This window comes from Sturnus vulgaris, chromosome 1, assembly GCF_052056855.1.
Source record: "Sturnus vulgaris isolate bStuVul1 chromosome 1, bStuVul1.hap1, whole genome shotgun sequence".
Classification (NCBI taxonomy): domain Eukaryota; kingdom Metazoa; phylum Chordata; class Aves; order Passeriformes; family Sturnidae; genus Sturnus; species Sturnus vulgaris.
In genome coordinates, this window is record NC_142243.1 from 87,979,243 (window position 1) to 88,003,451 (window position 24,209).

The 24,209-nt window shown below is 38.4% G+C and overlaps 1 protein-coding gene across 4 annotated transcripts in view; it reads right to left on the bottom strand.

Annotated features, from left to right (window-relative positions):
* Window positions 1-24,209, bottom strand: part of DDC (dopa decarboxylase) — a 62,760-nt gene that overhangs the window by 26,891 nt on the left and 11,660 nt on the right. For all 4 annotated transcript variants that reach the window (XM_088171373.1, XM_088171362.1, XM_014872286.2 and 1 more), the window contains exons 2-7: window positions 22,691-22,927; window positions 15,917-16,030; window positions 15,101-15,220; window positions 10,732-10,866; window positions 6,849-6,992; window positions 503-569 (exon numbers count right to left, since the gene is read on the bottom strand). In XM_088171373.1, the coding sequence (XP_088027499.1) occupies window positions 503-569; window positions 6,849-6,992; window positions 10,732-10,866; window positions 15,101-15,220; window positions 15,917-16,030; window positions 22,691-22,891 (781 nt within the window). In that variant the 5' untranslated portion in view covers window positions 22,892-22,927. The remainder of the gene's footprint in view (window positions 1-502; window positions 570-6,848; window positions 6,993-10,731; window positions 10,867-15,100; window positions 15,221-15,916; window positions 16,031-22,690; window positions 22,928-24,209) is intronic.

Consider the following 24,209-nt stretch of genomic DNA (forward strand, 5'->3'; position numbering starts at 1 on the left):
ATTTGGCCTATTTTCTCGAAAGAGGAAGGAAATTGGGAAGGGGAGAGTAAGGATTAAGAATAGATGGGGATTTTTCGTGCATATTTCCCAATCTTTTATAGTTGTTAGAACTAGGTAGAAACAAAACACTTGGTGCAGAGCAGAATTAAGAGTTCGACTTTTCCCTGATATTGAGCATTGCTATAGATGCCCTTGCAGGTAGAAGGGCTTGAAGAAGTGTGTTACAAACTGAGGCACTTACAGTAATTCTTAACTGACAGTATTCCAAAATATGCCTCCCCCAGAGAAGAAACCCTTAAGGCAATGTTCTCTAACTCTTTTATCAGCTTGAGAATGCATATTCGCTGCTTGACTTAATATTAGAAAGAAAAATGTAACTGAAGGTCTCGTCTATAAATAGCTTTATTGTATTTGTATAGTGACACTGCATAATGTCCTGGAAATGACTCAGCATGGCTTAAACTGGTATCTGCAATTTTAGAAAGAAGCAGCAAAGACTTACAAACAGGACCCAGTTCTAACAGTTTGTCAAAGGAGCAGCAAGAGGTGGTTCCAAGTGTTGCACAGAACTGCAGAGTCAAAAAATAAAAAAAAGTGTTAGAGCATAGAAAATTACCAAATGAGAAAAATGGTCTGCAAAGGCAGCAGTAAACAAAAAGAATAGACATTATAGAACAACAACAACAACAAAAATTAGTCATTACCTACTGTTAGTAGAACTTTTAAAACCGTGGGTGAGTTTTTTTCAAAGTTCCCATAACAGTCCATTGAAATAGATGCATAAAATATTTTTTTATATAAAACTGAGTGATAATTACTATAATATAGGCACAGTGTTTGTGCTATATTTTATATATTTTCTATATCTTCCAAATGGTTATCATGTGGCTCAATACTACCCTAACATATGCAAATCCAATCAAAATGATTTTCACTTCATGGTACATAAGCAAGTTCTGAACTTGAGCAACTCAAAGGTGCTGGAATTATTGTTGACAGAATACATTGACAAATGTTGCTGTGTTGATCAGAGCCACAGCTCTGCAACAGAGATTTGTAACCAGTTTGTGCTCAAGAGATCTAAAACCTGGAACTTGTTCACTAGTAGCATATATTCACTATTTGGATTGCAAGACTTTTTCACAGAGAAACAATTTCTCCCACATTTATCCCAAAACACTGGAACAGTTCTTCCTTTGTTCTGTTAATGGCTTATTTAACGTATCCTTCTGTGTGACAAGTGGGCCAAAAGCAGAGGCAACATAAATGTTGAGGTTTCACAGTAGAAAGAGAACATAACTAGGCGAAAATGAGCTATTGTAATTTATTAGGAATATGCAGGTAGAATTTTAATCAAAAACCCCCAACTACCAAGGGCATGTAAATTGATTTTTTTTTTCCATCACTACACTTATGTTTTAAACACCCTGTCTTATGTCTGAAAGCACTAAAAAAGGCTGAGTACTGTTTTTGTCTTTTACTAGATTTTTACATAATAAAAGATACTTTACAGTTTAAATAGACAAAAGAAGTATGCTGTGTTCTAGTCAGAAGTACAAAGGAATTAGATAATTTATCCAAGGTCATACATAAACTACAGTACAGCTAGGAGATGGTTATAAAAATGTGAAACCCAGAATCTTGCTTCTTTTATTTTAGTATTTCTGGTTACCTTTTCTGCCAAGTACACTGTCAATGCAACATATTTTTTTCCTACAGTTTTTCCCTATATATCTGGAAGTAGTCACATTTCTCTGTTCGTATATGTGCCCATGTCCCTTAGCAAATTTGTGATGAAACCAATAAGAGAAAGGAAAACCTAAATTATATTTGTCCATCCACTAGACTTTTCAAGAAACAAACATTCTGTCACAGCAAGACTTGAAAAAATGTCATTATTAAAATAGAAAAGGGACAATTCAGTACTTTTTTCTATATTAAGCTACTAAGAACTGGAGTTTGAAACAAATACAATTCTGAGAACGAGAAGCATATTCTACGTACACAGTTACTAAAATCGTGAGCTAACATCTTTTTCCTTCAAGATAATCTAATCTTTACCTATACTGGGCCCTCCTATATTCCTGAAACACAGGAGAAGTGCAGAAAACAGAAGTGCCTTGAGGTACGTTTAAGAGCTCTCTGGGAGACTAATCATACTCTGAGAGAGAGAAAATATCGCAGGGTATTTTGAAAATAGCAGGAAAAATATGGTCTCTATTTTTCCTAAGAAGGCATCTGTGTATGGAGTGAAAATATATTTATCACAATGGAGGGTACCACGATGAAAATGCCAGTTTTTCTATATGCATAAAGAATAGGGGTTAGCCCATTGGATTGGGAAATAAATAAAAAGAGTGCACTATAGACTTAACTCTGCTTCTACACATATATTTTATGGTAATATGGTATGAATTTTCTGACAAGATTAGAGTAAAGTAGCTTTGGTTAGTCCAGCAATTAAAAGAATGATTGAAATTTCACAACAGAAAGTTACACATTATTGTTATTAGTTTTGTACTGCAGTTAAGATATTCTCCTAATCGGGATAAGGAGGATGCTTTTTCAGTGAGAGATTATATTAATTCAAACATATGCTTAGTTGTTTAAATAATGGCTTATTCTGTAAAGTATACCTCAATTTCTAAAATAATTTTGTTTTCCTCTCTGCAGGTGTCTAAGCCTCAAAGCTACTTGCTTTAATTCTCAGAAACCACTTAGAGTGACAGCATCTGCTCTTGTCGGGACTCTCATTACAATGCCTCAGTACTACAGAATGAATCTAACTCAATTTGTAGCTTGTGTAACACCAGAAAAATCACATTTCTGCGAAGGGCAGGGGACAGACTGCATCACAGAAATGGGACTGATGGCTCAGTATAGCCTGCAGGCCTTTTCCTTTTCAGGTTGTGCACTTGAAATTTGACTCAGCCCCTGGTTGTGAATACAAAGCAGCTAATATGCTTAACTCAGTCATCTCATGTATTACTTTCCTGAAATGGAGAGCTAAGTCAGGAAACATACATGAATCTTTATGATTCCTGAGAGCAATTACTCTCAATCTTTTCAACTGGAAGAACTCCTACAACTTTTGAAAAAGATGTGGACACATTTTTCGTAGTTCCACCACAAAGCTTTTCATTTGTAGATAACTAAAATGAGGCAGAACTTTCAACGTTCCCATATTGTTTTTATTTTCTCCTATTCAGTTCTTGCCAGCTTGCACTCATGAGAATTCCTGTGGCCTGAAGAAAACTGCAACAGTTCTCTAAACCACCATTCAGTATTTTACAGAACAGCAATCATTCATAAACTGTGGGTTAAGAAACATCACCCTAGACATCTGTACATGTCCCAAGAATATTTCTTCCTAATGGAAATCTGTGGTCAGGATCTTAGTGTTCTACTGAAAGGATGGCTCCTCTGTCAGTCTGATTCTGATTTATTGTTTCCCGAGTGAGTCCAGATACAGAAAGCCTGCTTCTTAATATCCTGTGGATCACATTCAGAAGTCATTTCATCTAGAATCAGAGATTTCATGCTGGGCAGCAGGCAATTGTGTTATAGCAGTTTTATACTGGTTGAGGTTGTTGAAGTATATTGTACCTTGTATATGCCAGCTGCAATCTGTCAGTGCTGACTTATGAAAGACAGCACAAAGCTCACAGGCCACCTACACACATTCAGGTGAGCTAGGCTTGAATGCAGTGGGCACTCTATCTGAATTTAGAAATGCTTAACTTAGGGGTCTTCACTTGTGAGCATCCTAGCCAACATTCTGTCAAACACAGAAGCCTGTCTAAACTGGGAGCGTACCCAGCTGAGAGAGGCATTTACACACAGGCTTAACCACCAGTGTGTGTTTACAGTTAATGAAATGGTTTAAAGCTCCCCCTGAACTCGAGGCCAGAAGAAGGACTGCACATCATCCAGTCTGGGAAATGGCTCCTCAGTAAATTGTGGCTACTTCAGTGCATCAACACCTGACATGGTGCTTTGTTTGCACAGTCTGCTTGCTTTACCATATGAAAATATCTCTGTTTCAGTTTCTACAGAAGTATTTTGAAAGAGACAAATTAACACAAGCCTGAACTCAGAAATAAAAGAAAGAAAACGAAAGTAGAGATCTGGGTTCCCTAGTAGCAACATCTTTTACTGAACAAAATTATATACACATTATTAGTGCCACAAGACATTGAAGGTGGGTAGGAATGCAAAGATTCCTTGTAAAGACAACGCCTCTACCCAAAAAAGGCTGACTGCCAAATCCTATGTACGAGAAAAGCAAACCTTTAATTAACAGATTGATGTAATGACAGAATCTGTTTCACATCAAGCAAACCTGACCCTGACTCTCCACTCACCTCTACAGGGAAAGCACTGCTATCAAGTTCAGTACAATGATTCTTCATTTATTCATTAAGCATAAGAGGAGAAACATGCCTACAAGGCATTGCAATTTACAATTTACTTGTATTTTCTGTTTAATCCCTTACAAAACCTTTTCTTGCTTCCAAGGGAGACTGTAGCAGCTTGGATGCAAGCAAGACATCTTCATTAGGAATTATGTGTCTGCTGTCACAAGTCTCTTCAGGCAGAATTTCTTCCATCAAACTTGTTGCTTTGATGTTGACTCACTCCCCTTAGTGAAGGATCAGTGAATACAGGGAAACAAGGAATCAAGTGGCGTAAGGTGTTTCCTTGGCAATGTGCATATCTTTGTCGCCAGAACAAAATACACCACCACCAAATTACTCAAGAACAAAAGAAATGGAAAGGCTTTTGAAATGTGCAAGCCAGAAAAGGGAGCACTAATACAGTGCATGGACTGCTGCTCAGCATGACAGAGAATTAACACACCTTCTGAGTTAAGAGGCCAACCATACCAATAATGAGATCTAGTTTAACCTAAGCTGACATATTTTATGTATACAAATAAATGGAAGACTCGATACAGGCTGTATTAACTCAGGCAGAGCCTCTGCTGTCTTTGAAAGCCTGTTCTGCACAGCTAAACAAACAGAGGAAGAAAAAACAGCAGTGAAATCACTCTTTGTAAAGGCACCACTGAATACATAAGTTAGAATTTTTTTTTCTCTTGCTGTGCATAGAAAAATTAATAAGGCATGAATATTTATGTGGGGCAAGTTGTGATTTTTTTGCTAATGGACAAAAGCTGAGGAAAAAATATATTAATTTTATAGTTACTGCATGAAGATGTGATATCCTGCTGTACTTATAATTATTTAAGATTACCAGTGAGATACAGAAACAGGATCCTGTGTAAGGTATTATGAGCTGGGATCATAATACAGAGAAATAAAACATGTCTTGTGGCATGTTCTTTACCTCAATAGGTGTGCTCCACAGGAAAAAAAAAGTTCTTTTTGGAATCCCTAGAGATGCTTTTTTCTCAAAATCTTGTTATATTGTAAAGCAATTGACAGGATGTCCTTGGTCATCCTAAGGACTCATTAGTTCTAGGCACCCTAGAAATTAGCAGTGTTCTGTACATATGAAAACCACTTCTGATTCCAGTCATCCCCATATTACATAAAAACATTCTCTAAAGGTTAGTAACAAGAAGAGTAAAAAGATTATATTTTCAAAATCTTGATGAGATTTAATCTTCTTTGTCCATTCGGCACTAATCCATGACTATAAGCAAGCCTAATCTTCTAATTCTTCTGAAAACAGTTCATAGAAATTTAAGTCACATTATCCATTTTCAAAATGCTACAACACAAAAGAAAAGAAACAACCCTTGTCAGACATGACTGTTCTGTGAAAAGGTGACTTATTTTTGAATCGCTAAAAAAATCCCATTTCTGAAGTTCTCAGTTTCTAAATTAGTTGTGTGAGGATTTTTTCTGCAGTGGAGGCCAGTAAAAACATATTCTCTGTAGCATGTTATACCCTTTAATAGATCTATACAGCCTGTGGTCTGTATCAAGTTTAGTAGAGCACAATGCTTGGAAATAAGCAAAGAATTTTGTTGGTGATGTACAAAACCACAACAGAAGTTACTTACTTCATGAGAAAAAAAAAAAGTAGCAAAATCTTGTTTTAACTTGAAGTAATAACATGGTATTCTGAATTGGCAGGAGGAGCAGATCTGATGAATAAGCTTTTTTTTTTTAATCAGGGACTTATAATGAACCAAACTTCAGAATTTTATCTAATCTAAACATGCTCTATGTCAAAACTTGGGGAGGTTATGAGCTTAAGCTACTGAGATATATTTGTTTTTGCTGTACTGCTGTGGAAGCAGGAACCTCAGGGGAAAAAAAGTGGACAGATAAGAAGAAATGGTGACATCTAAAGTTTTCACAGCTGCATTCCCTATAGCTCACTTGTTAGAGATTCGTGGCATACTCACAAGTACCTGACTGACAGTGTCTGATTTCAATGGTATTTCAGGTATATTATGGAGGTTCATTTCTTTGGTAAAGTACAATCAAGGGAAAACTATTGTTTCTTGAAGACACTTGAGCTTGAGATAGCATCATTTAATTTATTGCCTTTAAACTTGTTTTATTTGTAAAGTGGAACCTGAAAAATAAAGGTAAACAGTTCAGAATTCAGGAATCAGGAGACTGTAACACTACAGGACAACATGCAACTACAAAATTGATCCCAAAGATCATTTTGCTGAGGTGCAACCAGCTGCTCCAATTATTTTCTCCTCCTGCACAAAAAGGCATGTGAAGAACACTCATGGAATCTCTCCTAGTATTCTAGCTCAGCTGCCTATCAGTGCCTCTGCTAAGGATGAAATAATCTTTTCATGTCAAGAACATCTTATCAGAAACATTAAATCCACTGGTATGATAAAACCCAGTACTCACAAAGAAAGGTATAAGACCAGCAGCTTTGTCTTCATCCAGAACTTTCTTCAGGGCTGAACCACAAACACTAAATGTTTCATCTGAAGGAACACTTTTAATCTTCACAGCACCAATTAGTGCAGCCCTTTCCACAGATGAATGAGCCTGCAAGGGAATGGGCAAGTTTCAACATCAAGATCTTTTACTGGAATATATGAAGTACATTTGAATTTACAAACTAAAAAAGTAAGTCCTTTCAAGTAAAGGCATACTTGAGATCCTGGGATTGTTAATGGTATGTAATAGATACATACTTCTCCACCTTTCTTATAGGTAGATGGGCACACACACACATTTTATATATATATATATATATATATATATATATATATATGTACACACATATACATAAATACACACACACAATAAACTGATAGCAACCCTGACATATCCTTGAGACTATTGCCATAATCATATTAGACAAGAGTTCCATTTACCTTAGTGAGAGCTTTAATTTACATGGTAGGATTGATGTAAAGCTTCAGGATTTGGCTCTAGATCAATCAAAAGACGTGCAGACAATCATCTTGTCTGATTATGAGTCAGGTACTTGCTAGCATATTTTTATGATGCTTTTCTGCACTCTGAAATTATACCTGTCACAGTATGGTGCAGAAAGGTATTTTCTTACATAACCATTTTTTTCCTGATTACATACTGACTAAATTGTGGTTCAGTCATTCATTCACTTTTTTAAGCAAGTAAGGATCATTCCCAATATGTTATTTTATTTATAACTCACTTCCTTTGAATTCCCCTGAAATAATATTATTTAAAAAAATAAATCACATCTCTGTAAATAAAACCAAAGATATCACTAAGAAAGTCTTATAAATTTGTGAAGTACAATAGAATAATAATAGGAATAAAAACTCCACTGACAATGAAAGGTACATTAGCCACAAAATAATCTCCTTTAAAGTATGATTAAAATAAACAAATAGAAAAGCTATTTCACCTTCTATAGTTTCATTAATCATTGTTAATCTGAAAGAGGAAAATCCCTCACCTCTTTATATCATGACTATTCTCATTCACAATCTCCTTGTTGATTCTTGCCAGTGCCTACAAGACTGCTTATTAATTCTATTTTAATTTAGCATGTAATCTCAAAAATAACAATCCAGAATTTCGTTCAATGAGACTAGATGAAGTTTTTGCCTTTCAGGTTAAAATATTCCTGGAAAGACATGTTTTAAAGACAGATGTACCATTAATTTGTATCTCAGTAGTGCCTCGTTAATGTGCTTTGATAACTAATTTGGCACCAATTTGAGAAAATTTGAAAACCTAGACTTGAAATATAACTTTTTAAAGTGGAAAACAAGGGGTGTGGTATAGCAATACCACACTTCATCCAAGGTACAATGGAAAAATTTATTTTAGAACTTATTTATACTAGAATTGCAAATAAGCAAACTACAATAATACACTGAGGTTGTTAGCCAGTCAAAACCCCTAAACTGCATTTTCCAAATGCATCCTGGCATTGCTGGACTCTATCAGTGAATGGTTTTTCCTTCCACAGAACAGCTTACATTGAACTTTCTTTCGTGGATTATTGCCTGTGAGTCACACAGGTGTGTTCTTAATGCAGAAGGAACAGTGAGCTCGGCAGCAAGCTGCTCGAAAGGTCACCAGTATCTTAAGGCAAATCCTTCTGTAAACATAAGATCCTCTGACCTTCAGTAGGCAGGAAGGCCTGTCAGTCCTCATTTCAGGTCTGCCTCTTATATGGGACAAAAAAGTCAAAACAAGTAAAAGGTTTTGTGCATCACCAGGTCGGTCAGAGCTCTGGGACTGGTGGTCTGCACAATACTGACCTTAGGGTCCCGAAAAAAAAAAAGTATAAATATCCTTTGTGCCTCTTGAAAGCAGTTATCTTTTCTCATATTTTCTTTTCCTGAATCTTCTCACCATGCAAGTGTGTAAGCTGTCTTCCCACCAGCTAAGAGCAAGCATAGCGTTAACTTCTACAGCGCTTTCTAACGTACATTTAGCAGTAAATCAAAGTAAGGCTGAAACCTGGCCATTTTACTCTGTACATCAGATATTACCTTAAAATAAACACAAAGTAAGAAAGGGGTTTTTTTCTGTCTCATTGACATGTAGATAAGAAAATGTCACACATATTAAGAGAAACAACATTGCATGGCTCTTCAGTAGGATTACTGTGTCAGAAACGTAGCAGCAGCACAACTCATATGAGCGGAATTTGTTTTCATTAACATTAAAAGCCTTTCATAGTCATGGCCTGCTGAGAATTTAGTGTAACTCAGTTTGCTAAATACCACTCACAGTCAGAAATCAAGGATTACATTTTCTGTTTCCTTATAAGATTTCTTTAGTTGGATTGGCAGATGGATACCTTAAAGGTTTTCTTTTAAAAAAGAAAAAATGTTTTGGCTTCTTCAAGTACTGTGACCAATTTGCTTTATATTCATGCAGTAGGTTTTTCTGTGTACATGCATCTGTACCCATGCATGCATATAGGGGGAGGATGTATGTGTGTTTCCTTGCACATGTGCTTGTAGGAGGAAAATACTGTGTGCAAAGATGGACAAAGAAGACTGGATGCAACAAAAGGTACCCTAGACTTACTTAAACCTTACTAAACATAACTGAAATGAATATCTTATTTAATTAACTTTATTCACTTCAAACAAGCTCTTTATAAAGATATTTAACACTGACATCTGGATATTTATCCTTTATATTATGATAGCACACATGACAGTCCACTGTACTTACCAGAGAGAAGGAACCTTACAGATCAACTAGTGCAAATCCCACTGTCATGGGCAGGGACATCTTCCACTAGACCAGGTTGTGGCCTTGAACATCCCACAAGTGGGACATCCACAGCTCCTATGGACAACCTGTTCCAGTGCCTCATCACCCCCACAATAATGAATTTCTTTCATATAATCATGCTACTCACAGTTTTAAAATCATTCCCCCTTGTCCTGCCACCACATGCTCTTGCAAAAAGTCCCCCACCATCTTTCTTATAGGCTGCTTTTAGTCATAACTACGTCACCCAAAGCCTTCTATTCTCCAGGCTGAACAATCCTAATTCTCTCAGCCTTTTCTCTTAGAAGAGGTGCTTCATTCCTCTGATCATCTTGATGTCCATCCTTTGTACTCACACCAACAGGTCCATATCCTCCCTGTGCTGGGACCCCAGAGCTGGATGCAGCACTGCAGGTGAGGTCTCACCAGAGCAGAGCAGAGCAGAGCAGAGCAGAGCAGAGCAGAGCAGAGCAGAGCAGAGGGGCAGAATCCCCTTCCTTGCCCTGCTGGCCAGGCTGCTTTGGATGCAGCCAAGGACACGTTTAGCTCTCGACTGCAAACACACTTTGTCAGCTCATGTCCAGCCTCTCATGTCCCAGCACTTCCCAAGTCCTTCTGGGCTGCTCTGATCTGCTCATCCCCCAACCTGTGTTGGTACTGGGGATTGCTCAGATCCAGGTACAGCACCTTGAACTTGGTCTTATTAGACCTCATGAGATTCCCACAAAGCAATTTTCAAGTTTGTCCAAGTCCCTCTGGATGGCATCCCATCCTCAGGTGTGTCAACTGCACCACTCAGCTTGGTGTCATCTCCAAATCTGCTGAGGGTGCACTCAATCCCTTTGTCTATGTCATTAATGAAGATGTTAAACAACACTGATCCCAGAACATATTTCTGTGAAGCACACTTATCATGTACAGCAAGATTTAAACAACCAAAACCAAATAATCACCAATCCAAAGAGTTTACACCATATTCACCTGTCTATTCAGATGGCTGAAATTATTAAGTATAGACACTGTTTTTTCCATGTTAATGAGAGGTACTCACCTGATCAGAAGCATAAGCCACAAGCCTGCCCATGATCTCTGCTTCTGTTAGCTCAGGCTTCTCTGACTGCACCTGTCTGATAGTCTTTGTCCTTGCAGCAAGCAGTGCAATCAGGGTGGCCTCGCTTGCACTTCCCTGTGGGATAAATTGAGGGAAGACTCAAAATGAAAACATTGCAGAAGAAGAAAAGCAACATTCTGCATGAAACTGTGAAGTAGTTAACAGAAAATGAAGATGAGAAACTCCGCAATCTCGTGTTTTTTTAAAAATATGTCTCACAGCAAGGGAGGAATCTCTGTTTGATCTTGGTCTCCTCCTTCCTGATGGCTCTGCCTGTTCTCTGAAATCTATATGCTTGTTCAGTTTAGGCAACAGCCTTGCAACCAAGCGCTAGAAAGCTGGACTCACAGACTCAAATATATGCGAAAAGCCTCTTAAACCAGGCATGGATCTGCTCTTACCTCATAACAATGTCAGAATAACTGTTGATTTCCGTTACTCTAGATTTCTGCACATTTAAGTTCCATCACAACCGGAATGGCAACTCTCCTATCAAGCAACATGCCTGATTACACGCCTTCTTTCATATTAGAATTACCTTAGGCAAGTAAATTATTGTGACTGAAAAAGAAAAAATCACTGAAAAACCAAAACTGCTATGATTCGATACAGCTAATTGCATTTCAAAGTATTAGTTATGTATGTTTTCTTCAGCACCAAGAAAGATTAAAGGAACAGTGACACTTTATTTCTAAACTGCACTTTGACTCACAGAACATCAGTTTAAAATATGGGTTGTATACTCTGTGATATCAAAATGGAAACATTTTGTATCAATTTATCAGTGAATTTCACAGAATACAACTTCCCAAAAATTCTTTATATGATTTCTATCTAGAACATGCACCTGAAACATGCCCTAAACTACTCTTTTAAGTAGCAGTTTGTAAATACATGCTCATAGATTTCAATCTCTATGCAAGATGAAGTTTTTAGGTACCTTCAAAGTTGATCAAACATGATGTGAATCATAGCAGTGATCTGAATAGTGTAACTTATTTTAATATCTATGCCTCAGAAATATCCCGTGTCAACAAAATAATTCTGGAGTGCTATTTCTTGTCCTGTACCAAAATTGAAGGTGAGCCTCATCTGACAGATTTCATATGTGAGAATGATCTCAGTGAGTTCAGACTTTCTCCTATACTGAAGTTAGCTGAGCTATTCATATGAGACCAAGCTTTCTTCTATACATGTCAATATCTCAACAGTGAATGAATGCAATCCAGCTGAAATTCAACAGCCTCATCAACAGAGTAATCAGGGAAAAGGACAGTCCTGGAACATTCACTGAATGTATTGCCAGTGATGAATATATTTTATCTGCTTTTCTGGTAGTGTGAGATTTGAGGAATGTAGACCCCAGGGCATAAACACAAGCTGGAGACAATATTGTGCAGTTTTTTGCATTTTTTGTGCATTTTTTTATAGTTGCTGCTGCATACACTATTATGGCAACGGAGGGAATTATTACAGATACAGTTTGGAATTAGGATACAATTACTCCTTTTGGTCAAGCAAGGTAGAACTTCCATGTGGAGGCAAGGGGTGAAGGAAATTTGGTCTATTAATTACAGAAAACATAATTTGGAAATATCCTCATTTAATGTTGTTCTGTATATGGTCTGTAGCTGGACAGAGCTCTCATCACAATATCAGAACATGGAGAAATCATCCTACTTTGAAAAAAAAAATAAATAACCATTTACACTGTTAGTGTATTCCCCGGACATGTATGGAAAACACATATTACAAAAATGGCCATTAATATAGAAAAGAAAATGGCTGTAAAAAATTACAAATGTTAAGGCATTAATCTGAAATCTGGAAATTTAGGCCCCCACTATTCTGGTGATCACCTGGCTGGGTGGGCAAATTACTTAAGCTGAAGAATAGTCACAGCTTTCTAAGGTGTACACCAAGATATCCTGGCTCTCAGCTATGCTGGTGCGTAGTCAATGTAAACAACAGGTCTCGTAGGAATTTCCTTTCACAGAAACAAGGATGAAAAGGGCTTGTTGCCCAGCTGAATTTTGCCTCCTGATACACAGCTGGGACAAAGCCTAAAGATACCTGAATCCAGCAACCTGGAAATGCTTTTGGATATCTCATGATAGACACAGGCTTTTTCCCCTTGCCTCAGTTTCCATAAATCACCTATTTTATACTGAGTCACCTTTTTTACACTGAAGCTTTTTACACAGTTTGCAGAGCACAGTTTGCAATGCTCTTCTATACACTTGGCACCAAAGTCTTTTGCTAAATATTTTTGAGGAAAAAAACTGCCTTGGTTCTTGAACTACTTGGCTAACTGACAAGTAAGATAATCAGCAGTGTTCTTTGCCAGGCCAAAGATATTTCTGTCTCACCCCTAAAATACTTTTTCTTTGCAGAGCAAGAAAACTCTTTAAAATTCAAAGCAGGTACACTTCCCAGCAATTTATCTAGAATGAACAGCAAGATACAAACTTCAGGAAGAAAGTTGCTTTCTTGCTTATTTTTGAAAGCTGTTTTTTCTCCTCTTGAATGCTGTATTCTGCATTAAGTGAAGGATGATGATACCTTTGCTTTTACCACAGGCACACAAAGGTTGCCATGGCAAGCAGGCTCAAGAGGCGGAGGAAATATCAGCAAGAGCTGATGTTCATGTCCACCAGAGCTCTGAACTGAAATTTTCTTTCATCTTTTGCCATTTTGAAGTGTCATCATGCACACAACAACAAACTGCTTCATATTGACATAGACTTTCAAATGTAATTAAGAGGCAATTTTCACAGGCTCAGTTTTACCCAATAGCAGAATAATTACTTGGCATTTAGGAATAGAATGACTGGCACTTTCATACACTCCTGCTGTCTTTACCTCACGCTCTCTCGCTTGGATCATTATTGTTTCAAGAGCAAGACAAGAAGATCTGCAGCCCAAATGACTGCATCATAAGCTGGAACACAGAGCTCACCTTCGATTCTGAAAATGACCAGTTTCTGATGAAAATTATGGGCAATCCAGCACTGTCAGCCTGGAGGGACAATATTTCCTGCCGATAACAATCAGGCATAACTGCTTGCTTTAACTGGTACAAAATAGATGCTGCTACAGTGCATGAGGAAAGCTTGATTTCTTGAACATAAAGCCCTCTGTAGCTATCATAATGATAAAGATATTTACAGAGCAAGCAAATAAGCAAAGAACTATACTGGAAATACACTGGTGTAGGTATAGGTTTGTCTAGGACAATGACAGAATTTGGGTTAAATTCATTCTTTCCTGGGAAGATGTTGGGAAGAATGAACTGGAATATACTATAGGCATTTGCAGCTCAGATCAAAGAAAGAAGCCCCCAGTTCTAGCATCTAAATCAGATGTATATTAGAAGCCTGTCTTAGGATAAAATGGATTGAGCCCTGCCATCAAATGACCAGACTCCAGAGATTATCACAGAAGCACAGAACAATTATTTAAATTTCCGTCTTGTTCATAGAAGAAATCTATTTTAGATAGATTAATAGCTGTTGCATTTGCAGAATGACTATGTGCTTGTGGAGCCATGGCTGACAAACAATATAGCTCTATTATGCATGCAAGATTGCCTATTGATGATCTATTCATTATTGTTCAGATTATTTGTTCAGACATTTTAAGTTTCATTCGGCAGACAATGTCAAAGTTTGGGGACATTTTTCTAGTTTGGATATGCAGTGTAGTCTCAAAATTGTATTATCTATTGATAGAACTACTTAGGTTCAAGCAGCTCTTCATTTTATTATAATATTCTGGTATTTCCTTTTGTTATATAAGAAAAACTTAAAGTAGTTTCAACGTTTTTGGCAAAAATTGATACACCTTCTACTACATTCTGCTATTTCTATTTATCAAAGTTTATGTCCAATGTTCTGTGGAAACTGACTGAAATAAACAATTGCACATATCAAAGGTAGACTTCTAACCTCAGCTATGAAACAATGCTGCATATTGTTGATAACTATGAGCTCAGTTTACTGAGTAGCAAATTAGTGTCTCCATCCTACACAGTTCTGATTTGAATTTTAAACCTAAATTTTAAACTGAACTATTAAAAATTCTTCGCTGAGAAGTGTTTTAGAAATTAGCTGCTCTAAAAACAAAAGCATTACTTTCATGAATGATCCTACAGACATTCTCACAGACCGTCAGTCCTTCTGGAAGTTCAAAAGAAACTCATGTGGCAGCAAAATATGTATTTCCTTTGTTAGTGTCCTACTATAAAGACTTTACAAAATCATGATTTCATGAAATCAATCCATATTCTTTTTTTCATGTCCCCTCTTACCTGAATGACTCCTCCACCTTGGCCATCCTTCCCAGCTAAAAACTCTTCAGGCAAATTAACCATCTTCCCTAGCCAATCCAGCATGACAGTCTCCAGCTCTGTGCAAGCTGGACTTGCAGCCTGTGGTGAAAAACAGAGCAGAGGGAATAATCTCACTAGACCATGAAGAGAAATCAGATCTACCAGAGCACGAATAATTCTCTCTCCCTCTCTTTCTTTAATTCTCTCTCTCTCTTTTTTTTGCTATAAAGGAAAAGACTAGGTGTCTAATGTCACCAGCCAAGTTAGAGATCTGAAGACCATTTTGCACATTTAGTTTCCAATGCTTACTAAAAAAAATTCAGAATAAGCCTTACATAGAACCATGACTACCAAATGTCAAAGCTAGGATTTGCACCTTGTATATTTTTTTTCAACATCAAATACCAGCCTCTTTTGAGAAGAGTATACCTCATGTGAATGTGGGGGTTTTAAGACATTTTTCTATTAATCCAGATGAAAAGAGAAATAACAATGGGTGCTAAATTATAGTCATACTTATTACTGGGTTACCAGTATGTTTGCATTGCTATCACTAATTCTAAATGTTGGTGATTTTTCAAGAGCAAAACTTGTACAAGGAAATAGCCTTTTATTCCCGGAATCATTCATGGTGTCTATGTGAAAACCCTTAATTAAACAAGGAAAGTTACCTACAAAAATACTCCTGTGACTTCACTGATATTAATCAATAACTTCATTGTAGAATGTTATTACTGAAATGCCTAAAATCTTGGCAAGGTGAAGTACCATTACAACACATCAGAGTAAACTCACCCAAGAGAAGCCCACACATCCTATTCCACCACACAACATATCTGCAAGAAGAGCTGGGAAGGAAGAGGCTGCAGGGAAGTAGGCAAAAAAGTACGGACTGTGCCAGTGAGTCACCTGTATTAAGGGGAAAATAGTTATTTTTAACTAATACAGGAAGCAGAAACAAATTGTCACAAAATCAAAAAAGGTTAGAGGTTGTGACAAGCCAATAGTTCTTGACTAGCTGGTTGTAACATAGGATCCCAATTTTTAGAAAAACTTACCTTGCTTTTTTCACATTTTTTTATCCATCTTTTACTCAAAATAAAAATAAGTAAGCTCTCACCCCAACCCCCCAACAGCTCCAAAATCAGAGTTCTCCACTTGTCTTCCTACAAGACAGGAACTGTGTGGGTCATGGCAGCCTGAGCTTCTGTGCAGAACACTGTTCTTGAGTCTCTACTGTCAGGGACTCTCTGGCATTTAGTTTTTCCATCTCTGTCATGCAACCGACATAGAAAGAGTGTATTTAGTGCAGCAAAGGTCCACAGAACTGTCTTGCCCACACTCTTGAGTTGTTTGTTGATTCTCAGGCACTGAATCTGACCAAACAGCTCCTCACCACAAAATGAAACAAGCCATCCCAGTATACAATACCTTCTGTAGAAAATTAAACTCTCATCTCCCTTGAACAAGTTGGGATTTACATACAATTCCACTTTGTATGAGAGAACCATGTAGTAACTGCATAAATAGTAGTCAATTGTCTTGCCAAAGTAGTGGTTAGAATTATCTTATGTAACATCCAAGTAATTTTAAGGATCTGTGAGATGCTTGATAGTGCTCCACAACTCCAATTTAATAAAATTTGAAAGCAGGAAATGCACAGACACACAGCAGTGTTCAGTGGAAATAATGTGATATGTTTGGCAAAACTAGCTTTCACATTCAAGGTAAAAAGGCAAAGTTTTTGAAAAGGTTCTTCCAGAGCTGTAAGCAAGAATTCAGCAGATCTATGTAAGGTTTTTTTCATGGCTGGAAATCCAGAGGCTGCCGAGTTATTGAAGGCTAGCCTTTTCTTACATAATTTTGTTTCCTTTTTAATACTGGAATTCTTCTACTACAGCTGGAGGGTATGAAGAATATACATTCTCTCTCGCCTGAGTTCAGTGTTTCTGTGCTATTTTGTTCCACATTCCCACCTCTGATGAATTTTAGCTTTTACACTCCTCTCTCCCAGTCTGTGATAAGGTTTCTGGTCCTGGAGCTAACTCAGGGATTGCTGTACCACACTATTCTGCATGCTGCAAAAATCCCCTTCTTTATTCTTCTAACTTTCCTCATGCCAACATCCAGCTCTTCTTTAAGGGATGTGGTCCATGCTAAGGGGAAACTGTCTTAACTCTTAACAGAGTGAATCAGGTATCACTTTCCCTGTTGCAGTGTATCAATTTCAAATATTCCCATCTCTTTCACATGAAAACATCTCCTACCCATTACAATTTTTCACTGTTTAACCTAGCCCTGTACCTGCTATGTTCAAGATTGATTTTTACTGGTCACTAGGTGGAGACCTGTCAAATCAGTTATCCAAAGACAAGCCACCATGAACCTTTCCAGCTGTATATCATATTTGGTCAGGGTATCATTAGAGCACTTGTGGCAAATGCCTTCCCTCACAAATCAGGAAAAAGAAAAAACAACAAAACACCTGGATGGGACATGGTTCTTCACAGGAAAACAATAAAATATTCAAGAAACAGTGGTCTCTGATAGGATCTACATGCACAGACTTTCACTGATGTCCGTAATAAGCCAGAGCTGCCACTGTTCATCTCCCCAGCTCTAATCCTCTGTGATCTGTGCGATTTGTGACATTCATCTTGGGTTAATCACGTTAAACTGACTGCTTGCTGGGAGCCATTTGCTTGATGAAACACAGCAGATTCCAGTTGCACCACTCACATAAAGCGAAAAAGCTAAAAGCCCTGGGGCAAGTGCAGCTGCACTTCCTCCTACCTCCCCTTCCCCCGTCCCTTGGAGCAGCTGTAAAATTCTTTTTTTTCACCATGTTGGAACAGATACACTTAGTCAGATATTGCAAAGAGCCTAACATAATTGATGCCTGTTTTTTTACCCCTCTGCTGATAAATAAAAACACACAAATGTCTTGGGTTCACTCTAATTACACTCTAGTGCTTCTCAGATACATTTTATTTCCAAGATTTCTTCTAAGGATGTCTTTCTCTAGCTTGCTTTAGTCTAAGCAATAGTCTTCCTTTACCACACACTAAGGATAACTTACTTCAGCTGGAAGTTCATGGATTAATGGATCCAATATGAGGAAAATTAGCATCTTGAGTACTGCTATTTCAGTTACAACTACACTTGATCATTTTCGGTTTTAAAAAAGGACAGCAAAGCAAATCAGAGAGAGAGAAAGGCAACTCTGACTGATACTTTTACAAGCAGAGCCTTTCCATGTTCTCTGCCTGATGTGGAGATCAGAGTTCTGCAGTTATTTCCTCCGTCTCTGTGTTAGAATCAGGAACTTAGCACCATTATAGTCATTATCATTGGTGGACTGCCCTTTGAAGGTCAACCTTACATTTCACAATAATTCCCCATAAAGAAGTTTCACTACTTATTAACACTTTTCTCCTACAGGGTGAAGACAGCAATAGATATTGCATTATTATTGCTTCACACAATTCATTCATCCCTGCTCTTCTGAAGGAACACCATTTCCACACTTTTAGTCATACAGTAAGTAGCAAATATCTGAACACAACTAACACAGTAAAGGTGTCAGCATGAATGAAATAAGAATCACTTATGGGCTACCCATAGCTTACAGGCAAAACAAGGGTTTATGATATGTCATATTACTTATTCTTTCTGAAAAAGCCCCTTCTGAAGTTCTTCATTTACAAAATGGATATAAGACATTCCCTGGTGAAACACTGGGAAAATGCTATAGTACACTAGATGTACTTTTAAATATTATTCTTGTCAGGAAAAACATGGGAAGATTAAGGGAAAATATAACCTGAACTATTAGGGCAAAAATATCTTTGCAGACTGGCTGGACAATCTGGTAAGAAGAGCCTTAAACTAGGAACTATGAGGGAATGAGAGGAAAACCCACAATCAAGGGAGGAAGATGGACCAAGCTGGCAAGCAAAGGGTGAAGGGTAATGTGGACATGAGAGAACTCAAAAAGAAGCTAAGGCTCAATCAGACCAAGCCCCAGTGTATCTACATAAATTAGGAAGTGCTGAGAGGGCAGCATTAGAGCAGGGGCAGGACAGAGAAGCCCTCACATCGTTTCTGGGAAATCAAGACAAAACAGGTGCCTTTCTGAAGCACCTATAAGCTGTGGCACAGCATGGGGAACAAACAGGAGGAAACAGAAGTGTGCAGGTACAGGGCTGTGATTTCACTGAGATCTGTGGGATTGCTTGCATGACTGAAGTGCTGCAGTAGATGAGGACAGACTTTTTAGCAAGGTAAGACCAGGAAGGTGAGGCAGAGGAGTGGTCTTTTATGCAAGAGAACAGCAGGAATGCACTGGCCTCTGCCCAAGAATGGACAATGAGCCAGTCAAGAACTTGTATGTCAGGATTGGTAAAGGTATCAAAAGAGGCAACATTCGGGGGTGTGTGTCCACTACAGACCACCTGATCAGATGAAGCACAAGTGCAGCATTCAGACAGCTGGAAGAAACCTCACGTTCACAGGTCATAATCTGCTGGAAAGACAACACAGCAGGACGCAGTCCAAGAGGGTTCTGGAGGGCATTGATAATTACCTAGCACGGGAAACTGTGGAGGAACTGATGACAATGTGGGACATGATGTAGGACTGAACATATACCAACAGGAAGAACTGGTGAAGACAGTGCCCTTGGCTGCATCCAGAGCAGCCTGGGCAGCAGGGGAAAAGAGGGGATTCTGCCCCTCTGCTCCATTCCTGTGAGACCCCACCTGGACTACTGTCCAGCTCTAAAATCCCCAGTACCAAGGGAGGACGCTGACCTATTGGAATGAATCCAGAGGAGGAATATCAAGATAATTAGAGGACTGGAGCACCTCACCCGTGAGGAAAGGCTGAGAGAGTTGAGATTGTGCAGCCTGAAAAAGAGAAGGCTTTGGGGTGATTTAACTGTGGCCTTCCAGCACCTAAACGGAGCCTACAAGAAAGATGGAGAGAGACTTTTTGCAAGGGCATGTAATGATAGGACACACGGGAATGATTTTAAACTGAGAGTAGGGTTAGATTACACATTCTTTACTGTGAAAAAAATTCTTTATTGTGAGGGTGGTGAGGCACTGGAACAACTTCCCAGGAAGGTTGTGAGTACTCCATCCCTGTAAGTGTTCAAGGCTAGGTCAGACGGAGAATGCAGGGGAATGGCCAGTACTGTTTAAGACCTGATGGGATAGAGTGCATCCTCAGCAATGTTGTAGATGACATAAAAGGAGAAGGACTGTTTGAGACACTGTATGGTCATGCTGCAATTCAAAGGGACCTTAACTGCCTGCAGAAATGGGCCAACAGGAATCCCATGAAGTTTACCAAAGAAATGCAAAAGCCTGTACCAGGTGAGGAATAACCCCCTGCCCCAGTACAGAGCAAGGATCGACCAGCTGGCAAGCAGCTCGGAAGAAAGGGACCTGGGGATCCTGATGGCCAAGCTGAACAAGAGCCAGCAAGATGCCCTGGCAGCAAACACTGTGACCCAAGAGCATTCTGGGCCATGGTAACAAAACTGCTGACAAAAGGTCAAAGAGTTGATCTTTCCCTTCTACGCAGCACTGTTAAAGGCCACACCTGGAATGCCACATTTAATTCTGGGTTTTCCAGTACAAGGAACAAAGACATGGCCATACTGGAGTGAATCCAGTGAAAGACCATGGAGATGGTTAATTGCTGCATCTATCACATGACAAACGTCTGAAAGAGCTGTTCAGCCTGTGGGAAGCTCAGGGGGTACCTTGTTAATGTGTATAAATACCTCACGGGAAGGTGTAAAGAAGATGAAGCCAGATTCTTCTCTGAAGTACCCAGTGACAGGACAAGAAGAAATGTGCACAAACTGAAATAGAGAAATTCCACTTAAACATAAGAAAAAGCTATTTCACTGTGAGGATGATCCAACTTTGGAACAGGACAGCAGAGCTTGTCCTTGGAGATATTCAGTGACCTTGGAGATATTCAGCTGGACACAGTCCTGAACAACCTGCTTGGGCTCGGCTTTGAGCAGAGGGGATGGACTAAATGATCTCGAGAGTCCATCCAATCTCTACTATACATGACCTTGTGGTTCTGTGGCAACGTGAGTTGTCAGAACTGAGTATAAGCAATACAGGTAGAATCAGAGTTACTATAAGAACCGGGATTTATATTGTCCTCTTTGTGTCACTAACATTTCACACCAGTGGAAAAATTTAGGACAGAACAATTTTTCTTCAGAACGTATCACTTTGTAAAAGCAAATTTGTTTTCAGGGCATGTAAATATCAAGAAAAAGTCAATTTAGTTAAGAGAGAACATGATATGTTGATGACAATTGGAATTCAATGTCTCACTTTCTACTCTCAAGTGATTCATCTCTTATTTTTTAATCTGTTATTATTTTATTGAAAGTTCTCAAGTCTTCAAAGTGTTTTCTCTTCTACTTTACAGACATTACTATTTTCCTCCAATGAAAAATAAAAGGCAATTACATCTATGAGCAGCAATTAAAGTATTTGCATGTGTTGCATATAATTCTCTTATCTAATCTGCACTGATTTAGTTCTCTTGCGTTTAAGACTTCATCCACAAACCTTTGAAAAGAGCGCAGAGGTTTCAATCGACTTCAGTGGAGCTTTTGCCTGTTAAAGTACAGCAGGGCTGGCTCCAAGGAAAGTAAGATAAAATCATATTGAATATCAAATATTACATAGGTCAATGAAAAAGAATTGGTATTATAGTACAGTGACCTAAGCTATTTTGACTGTGATGTCCACTCCCATCACAATCATATCACCTAGCTGCATCTAGAGAAGAAATCCAAAGAGTTTATTGCAGAGATCCAAAGTCGAGACTCCTCATTAACTTTCACTAATAATTCAGTCCTCTTCAAGCTACTTAAAGGCCTTAGGAGACAAGCACATATTTAAAATAAAAAAGGTGTACCATGAGTGGAAAAACAAGAAAATTTCAGGTCTGAACAAATGCCAGATGCTTTGTTCTGCATTGTCTGTCCAATACTGATCTGTTCAAGGACTAATATTTAGGCAGTGGCCGTTTGCCTTAAAAGCTACAATAAGTGGTTGACATTTAGGAGAGTAAGTCAACAGAACAAGTTTTGGGGAGAATCTTTTCTAGTTAAATCTCTAATAAAAAGAAGTCTCCTAAGAGAATTTTAACATTTAAAGATCAGATAAAGAAACACTTTGGGCACAGCAGACTAATAAAAATTCTACTTTGTAAAATATTTACTGTGTGATGAAAGTAGTAAAAATATCACATGAAACTGAAAGTTATGAAGTTTTGCCTTGACCAGTCCAAGGGAGGAAAAGGAATTATTTTAAAAAGTAAGCCATGCATGAAGCAAAAGAATAATTTGATTATTTCTCGGAAGAATGGAAAACATTAGTTAGGTTGTATCCAACATGTAAAGCTGACTCCTGCCTTCTAAAAGTTAATCAGTGTGGGTACTTATGTTGGTAAACCCACACCTTCTTTAAGGTGTTTGAAAACCTAAATGCAGTACTGAATATTGCACTACAGTTCCGTTTTTCTTACCCCTGGCATAATGATCTTCTCGATGTCTTTAAAGACATCCTCAAAGCTCTCAGGATCCTGGGGTGCACAGTCTGCAACGAGGGGCCGCAGGTAACCTGGTTCCACATCTGGGAATACCTGTCGTTTCTCTATCTTCTCCAGGTAATCTGCAACATAGTCCACCATCTCCTTCCCTCTCTTGCGGAATTCTGCAGCATCCATGGGTATCAGAGTTTAGGGCTTATTCTCAGAAAAGCACTTGAAAAGAAAGAGAAAAAACAGTCATTTTTGAAAGAAAATTTTACTGATTTTAAACTTGTTATTCATATGAATTATAGGAAGACTCATATGGTCATGATATGATTAGATTAATACAGAGAAACAGTAAGTTTAGCACAGAAAAACAGCAGAAACACGTTGATGAAGATTCAAAAATTACAGCTTTATTTCCTACAGCTGCTGGTTGACACAAGGATGTGGCATTGTTAAGTGGCACATAATCAGCTCCCTCCTGCCTTATAGAGAAGTGTAAGAAAATAGCCTGCTGTATGACTCCATCATAATCTATTACAAGCTATAATAATCACAGTTACCACAGCGATCTACTGTGCTGGCCTGTCATTTTATCTGTTTCTCAACTCCTGTCTTGCCTCAAGATGTAGCTTCTTTACTCTTTCACTGTAAATGCACATGCTGTGTCATGTAAAAAACTTTGTTTCTTAGTGAGGTTTCAAAAAGAAGTTGATCTGTACTGTGTTTTGCAGGAGAATGTGAGGAAGCTCTGTCTGGGGCTGTCCATATTTCCAAGATATGGGCTGCAGCTCCAGGTGTTCTTTGAGATAGGCAGATTGTGTGAGCATACCCAAGGTGATTCATGGCTCAGCTGAGATGAGCTGGAGTTTGCCTGCAGAGTGCTCTGCAAACATAAATTCATGGTATTACAATGCCTGCTCCTGCCACCCTGGCCCACTCAATTTTATTACTCTGTGTAGCTGTGCATTTTGAGTACTCATTGAATATATGGCTGAAACTTTTTATTCATCGAGTACCTAAAAAGTGTCCCAGAGTCTTCATACACTCAGATTGAGGGATATGGTTCTTTGGAATCCAGTCAGAAGATTGGCACGTGAAAAAAGGATACTTGCTGCTGGTCTCAAGAACTATTGTGCTTAGCTCACACACCTGTAGATCTTCACTTAGTAAGGAAATAATTAAATTAAGCACAACGTGAATATTACATAATTAGGAGACAATTTTTCAGATATCAAGTATTTGTCATAAGGATGTCTAACCAAGGACATCATTCTGAGAAAAGAGAACCTCCTGGGCTTTATTACATTTGAATTAGTACTGTAACATCACAAAAGAAAGACATCATTAATAAGCACTGTTTAAGACGTCTCCGCTGCTTCAAACAGAGGATCTGGATTTGCGTGGCACAGCTGCTGCTGCTATTTAAGTAGGCAGAGGGCTGCTGTAGGTCACGAAACACTTGGGAGAGCAAGGATCTGCACAGCAGAGACTTCTAGATCCTCAGAGA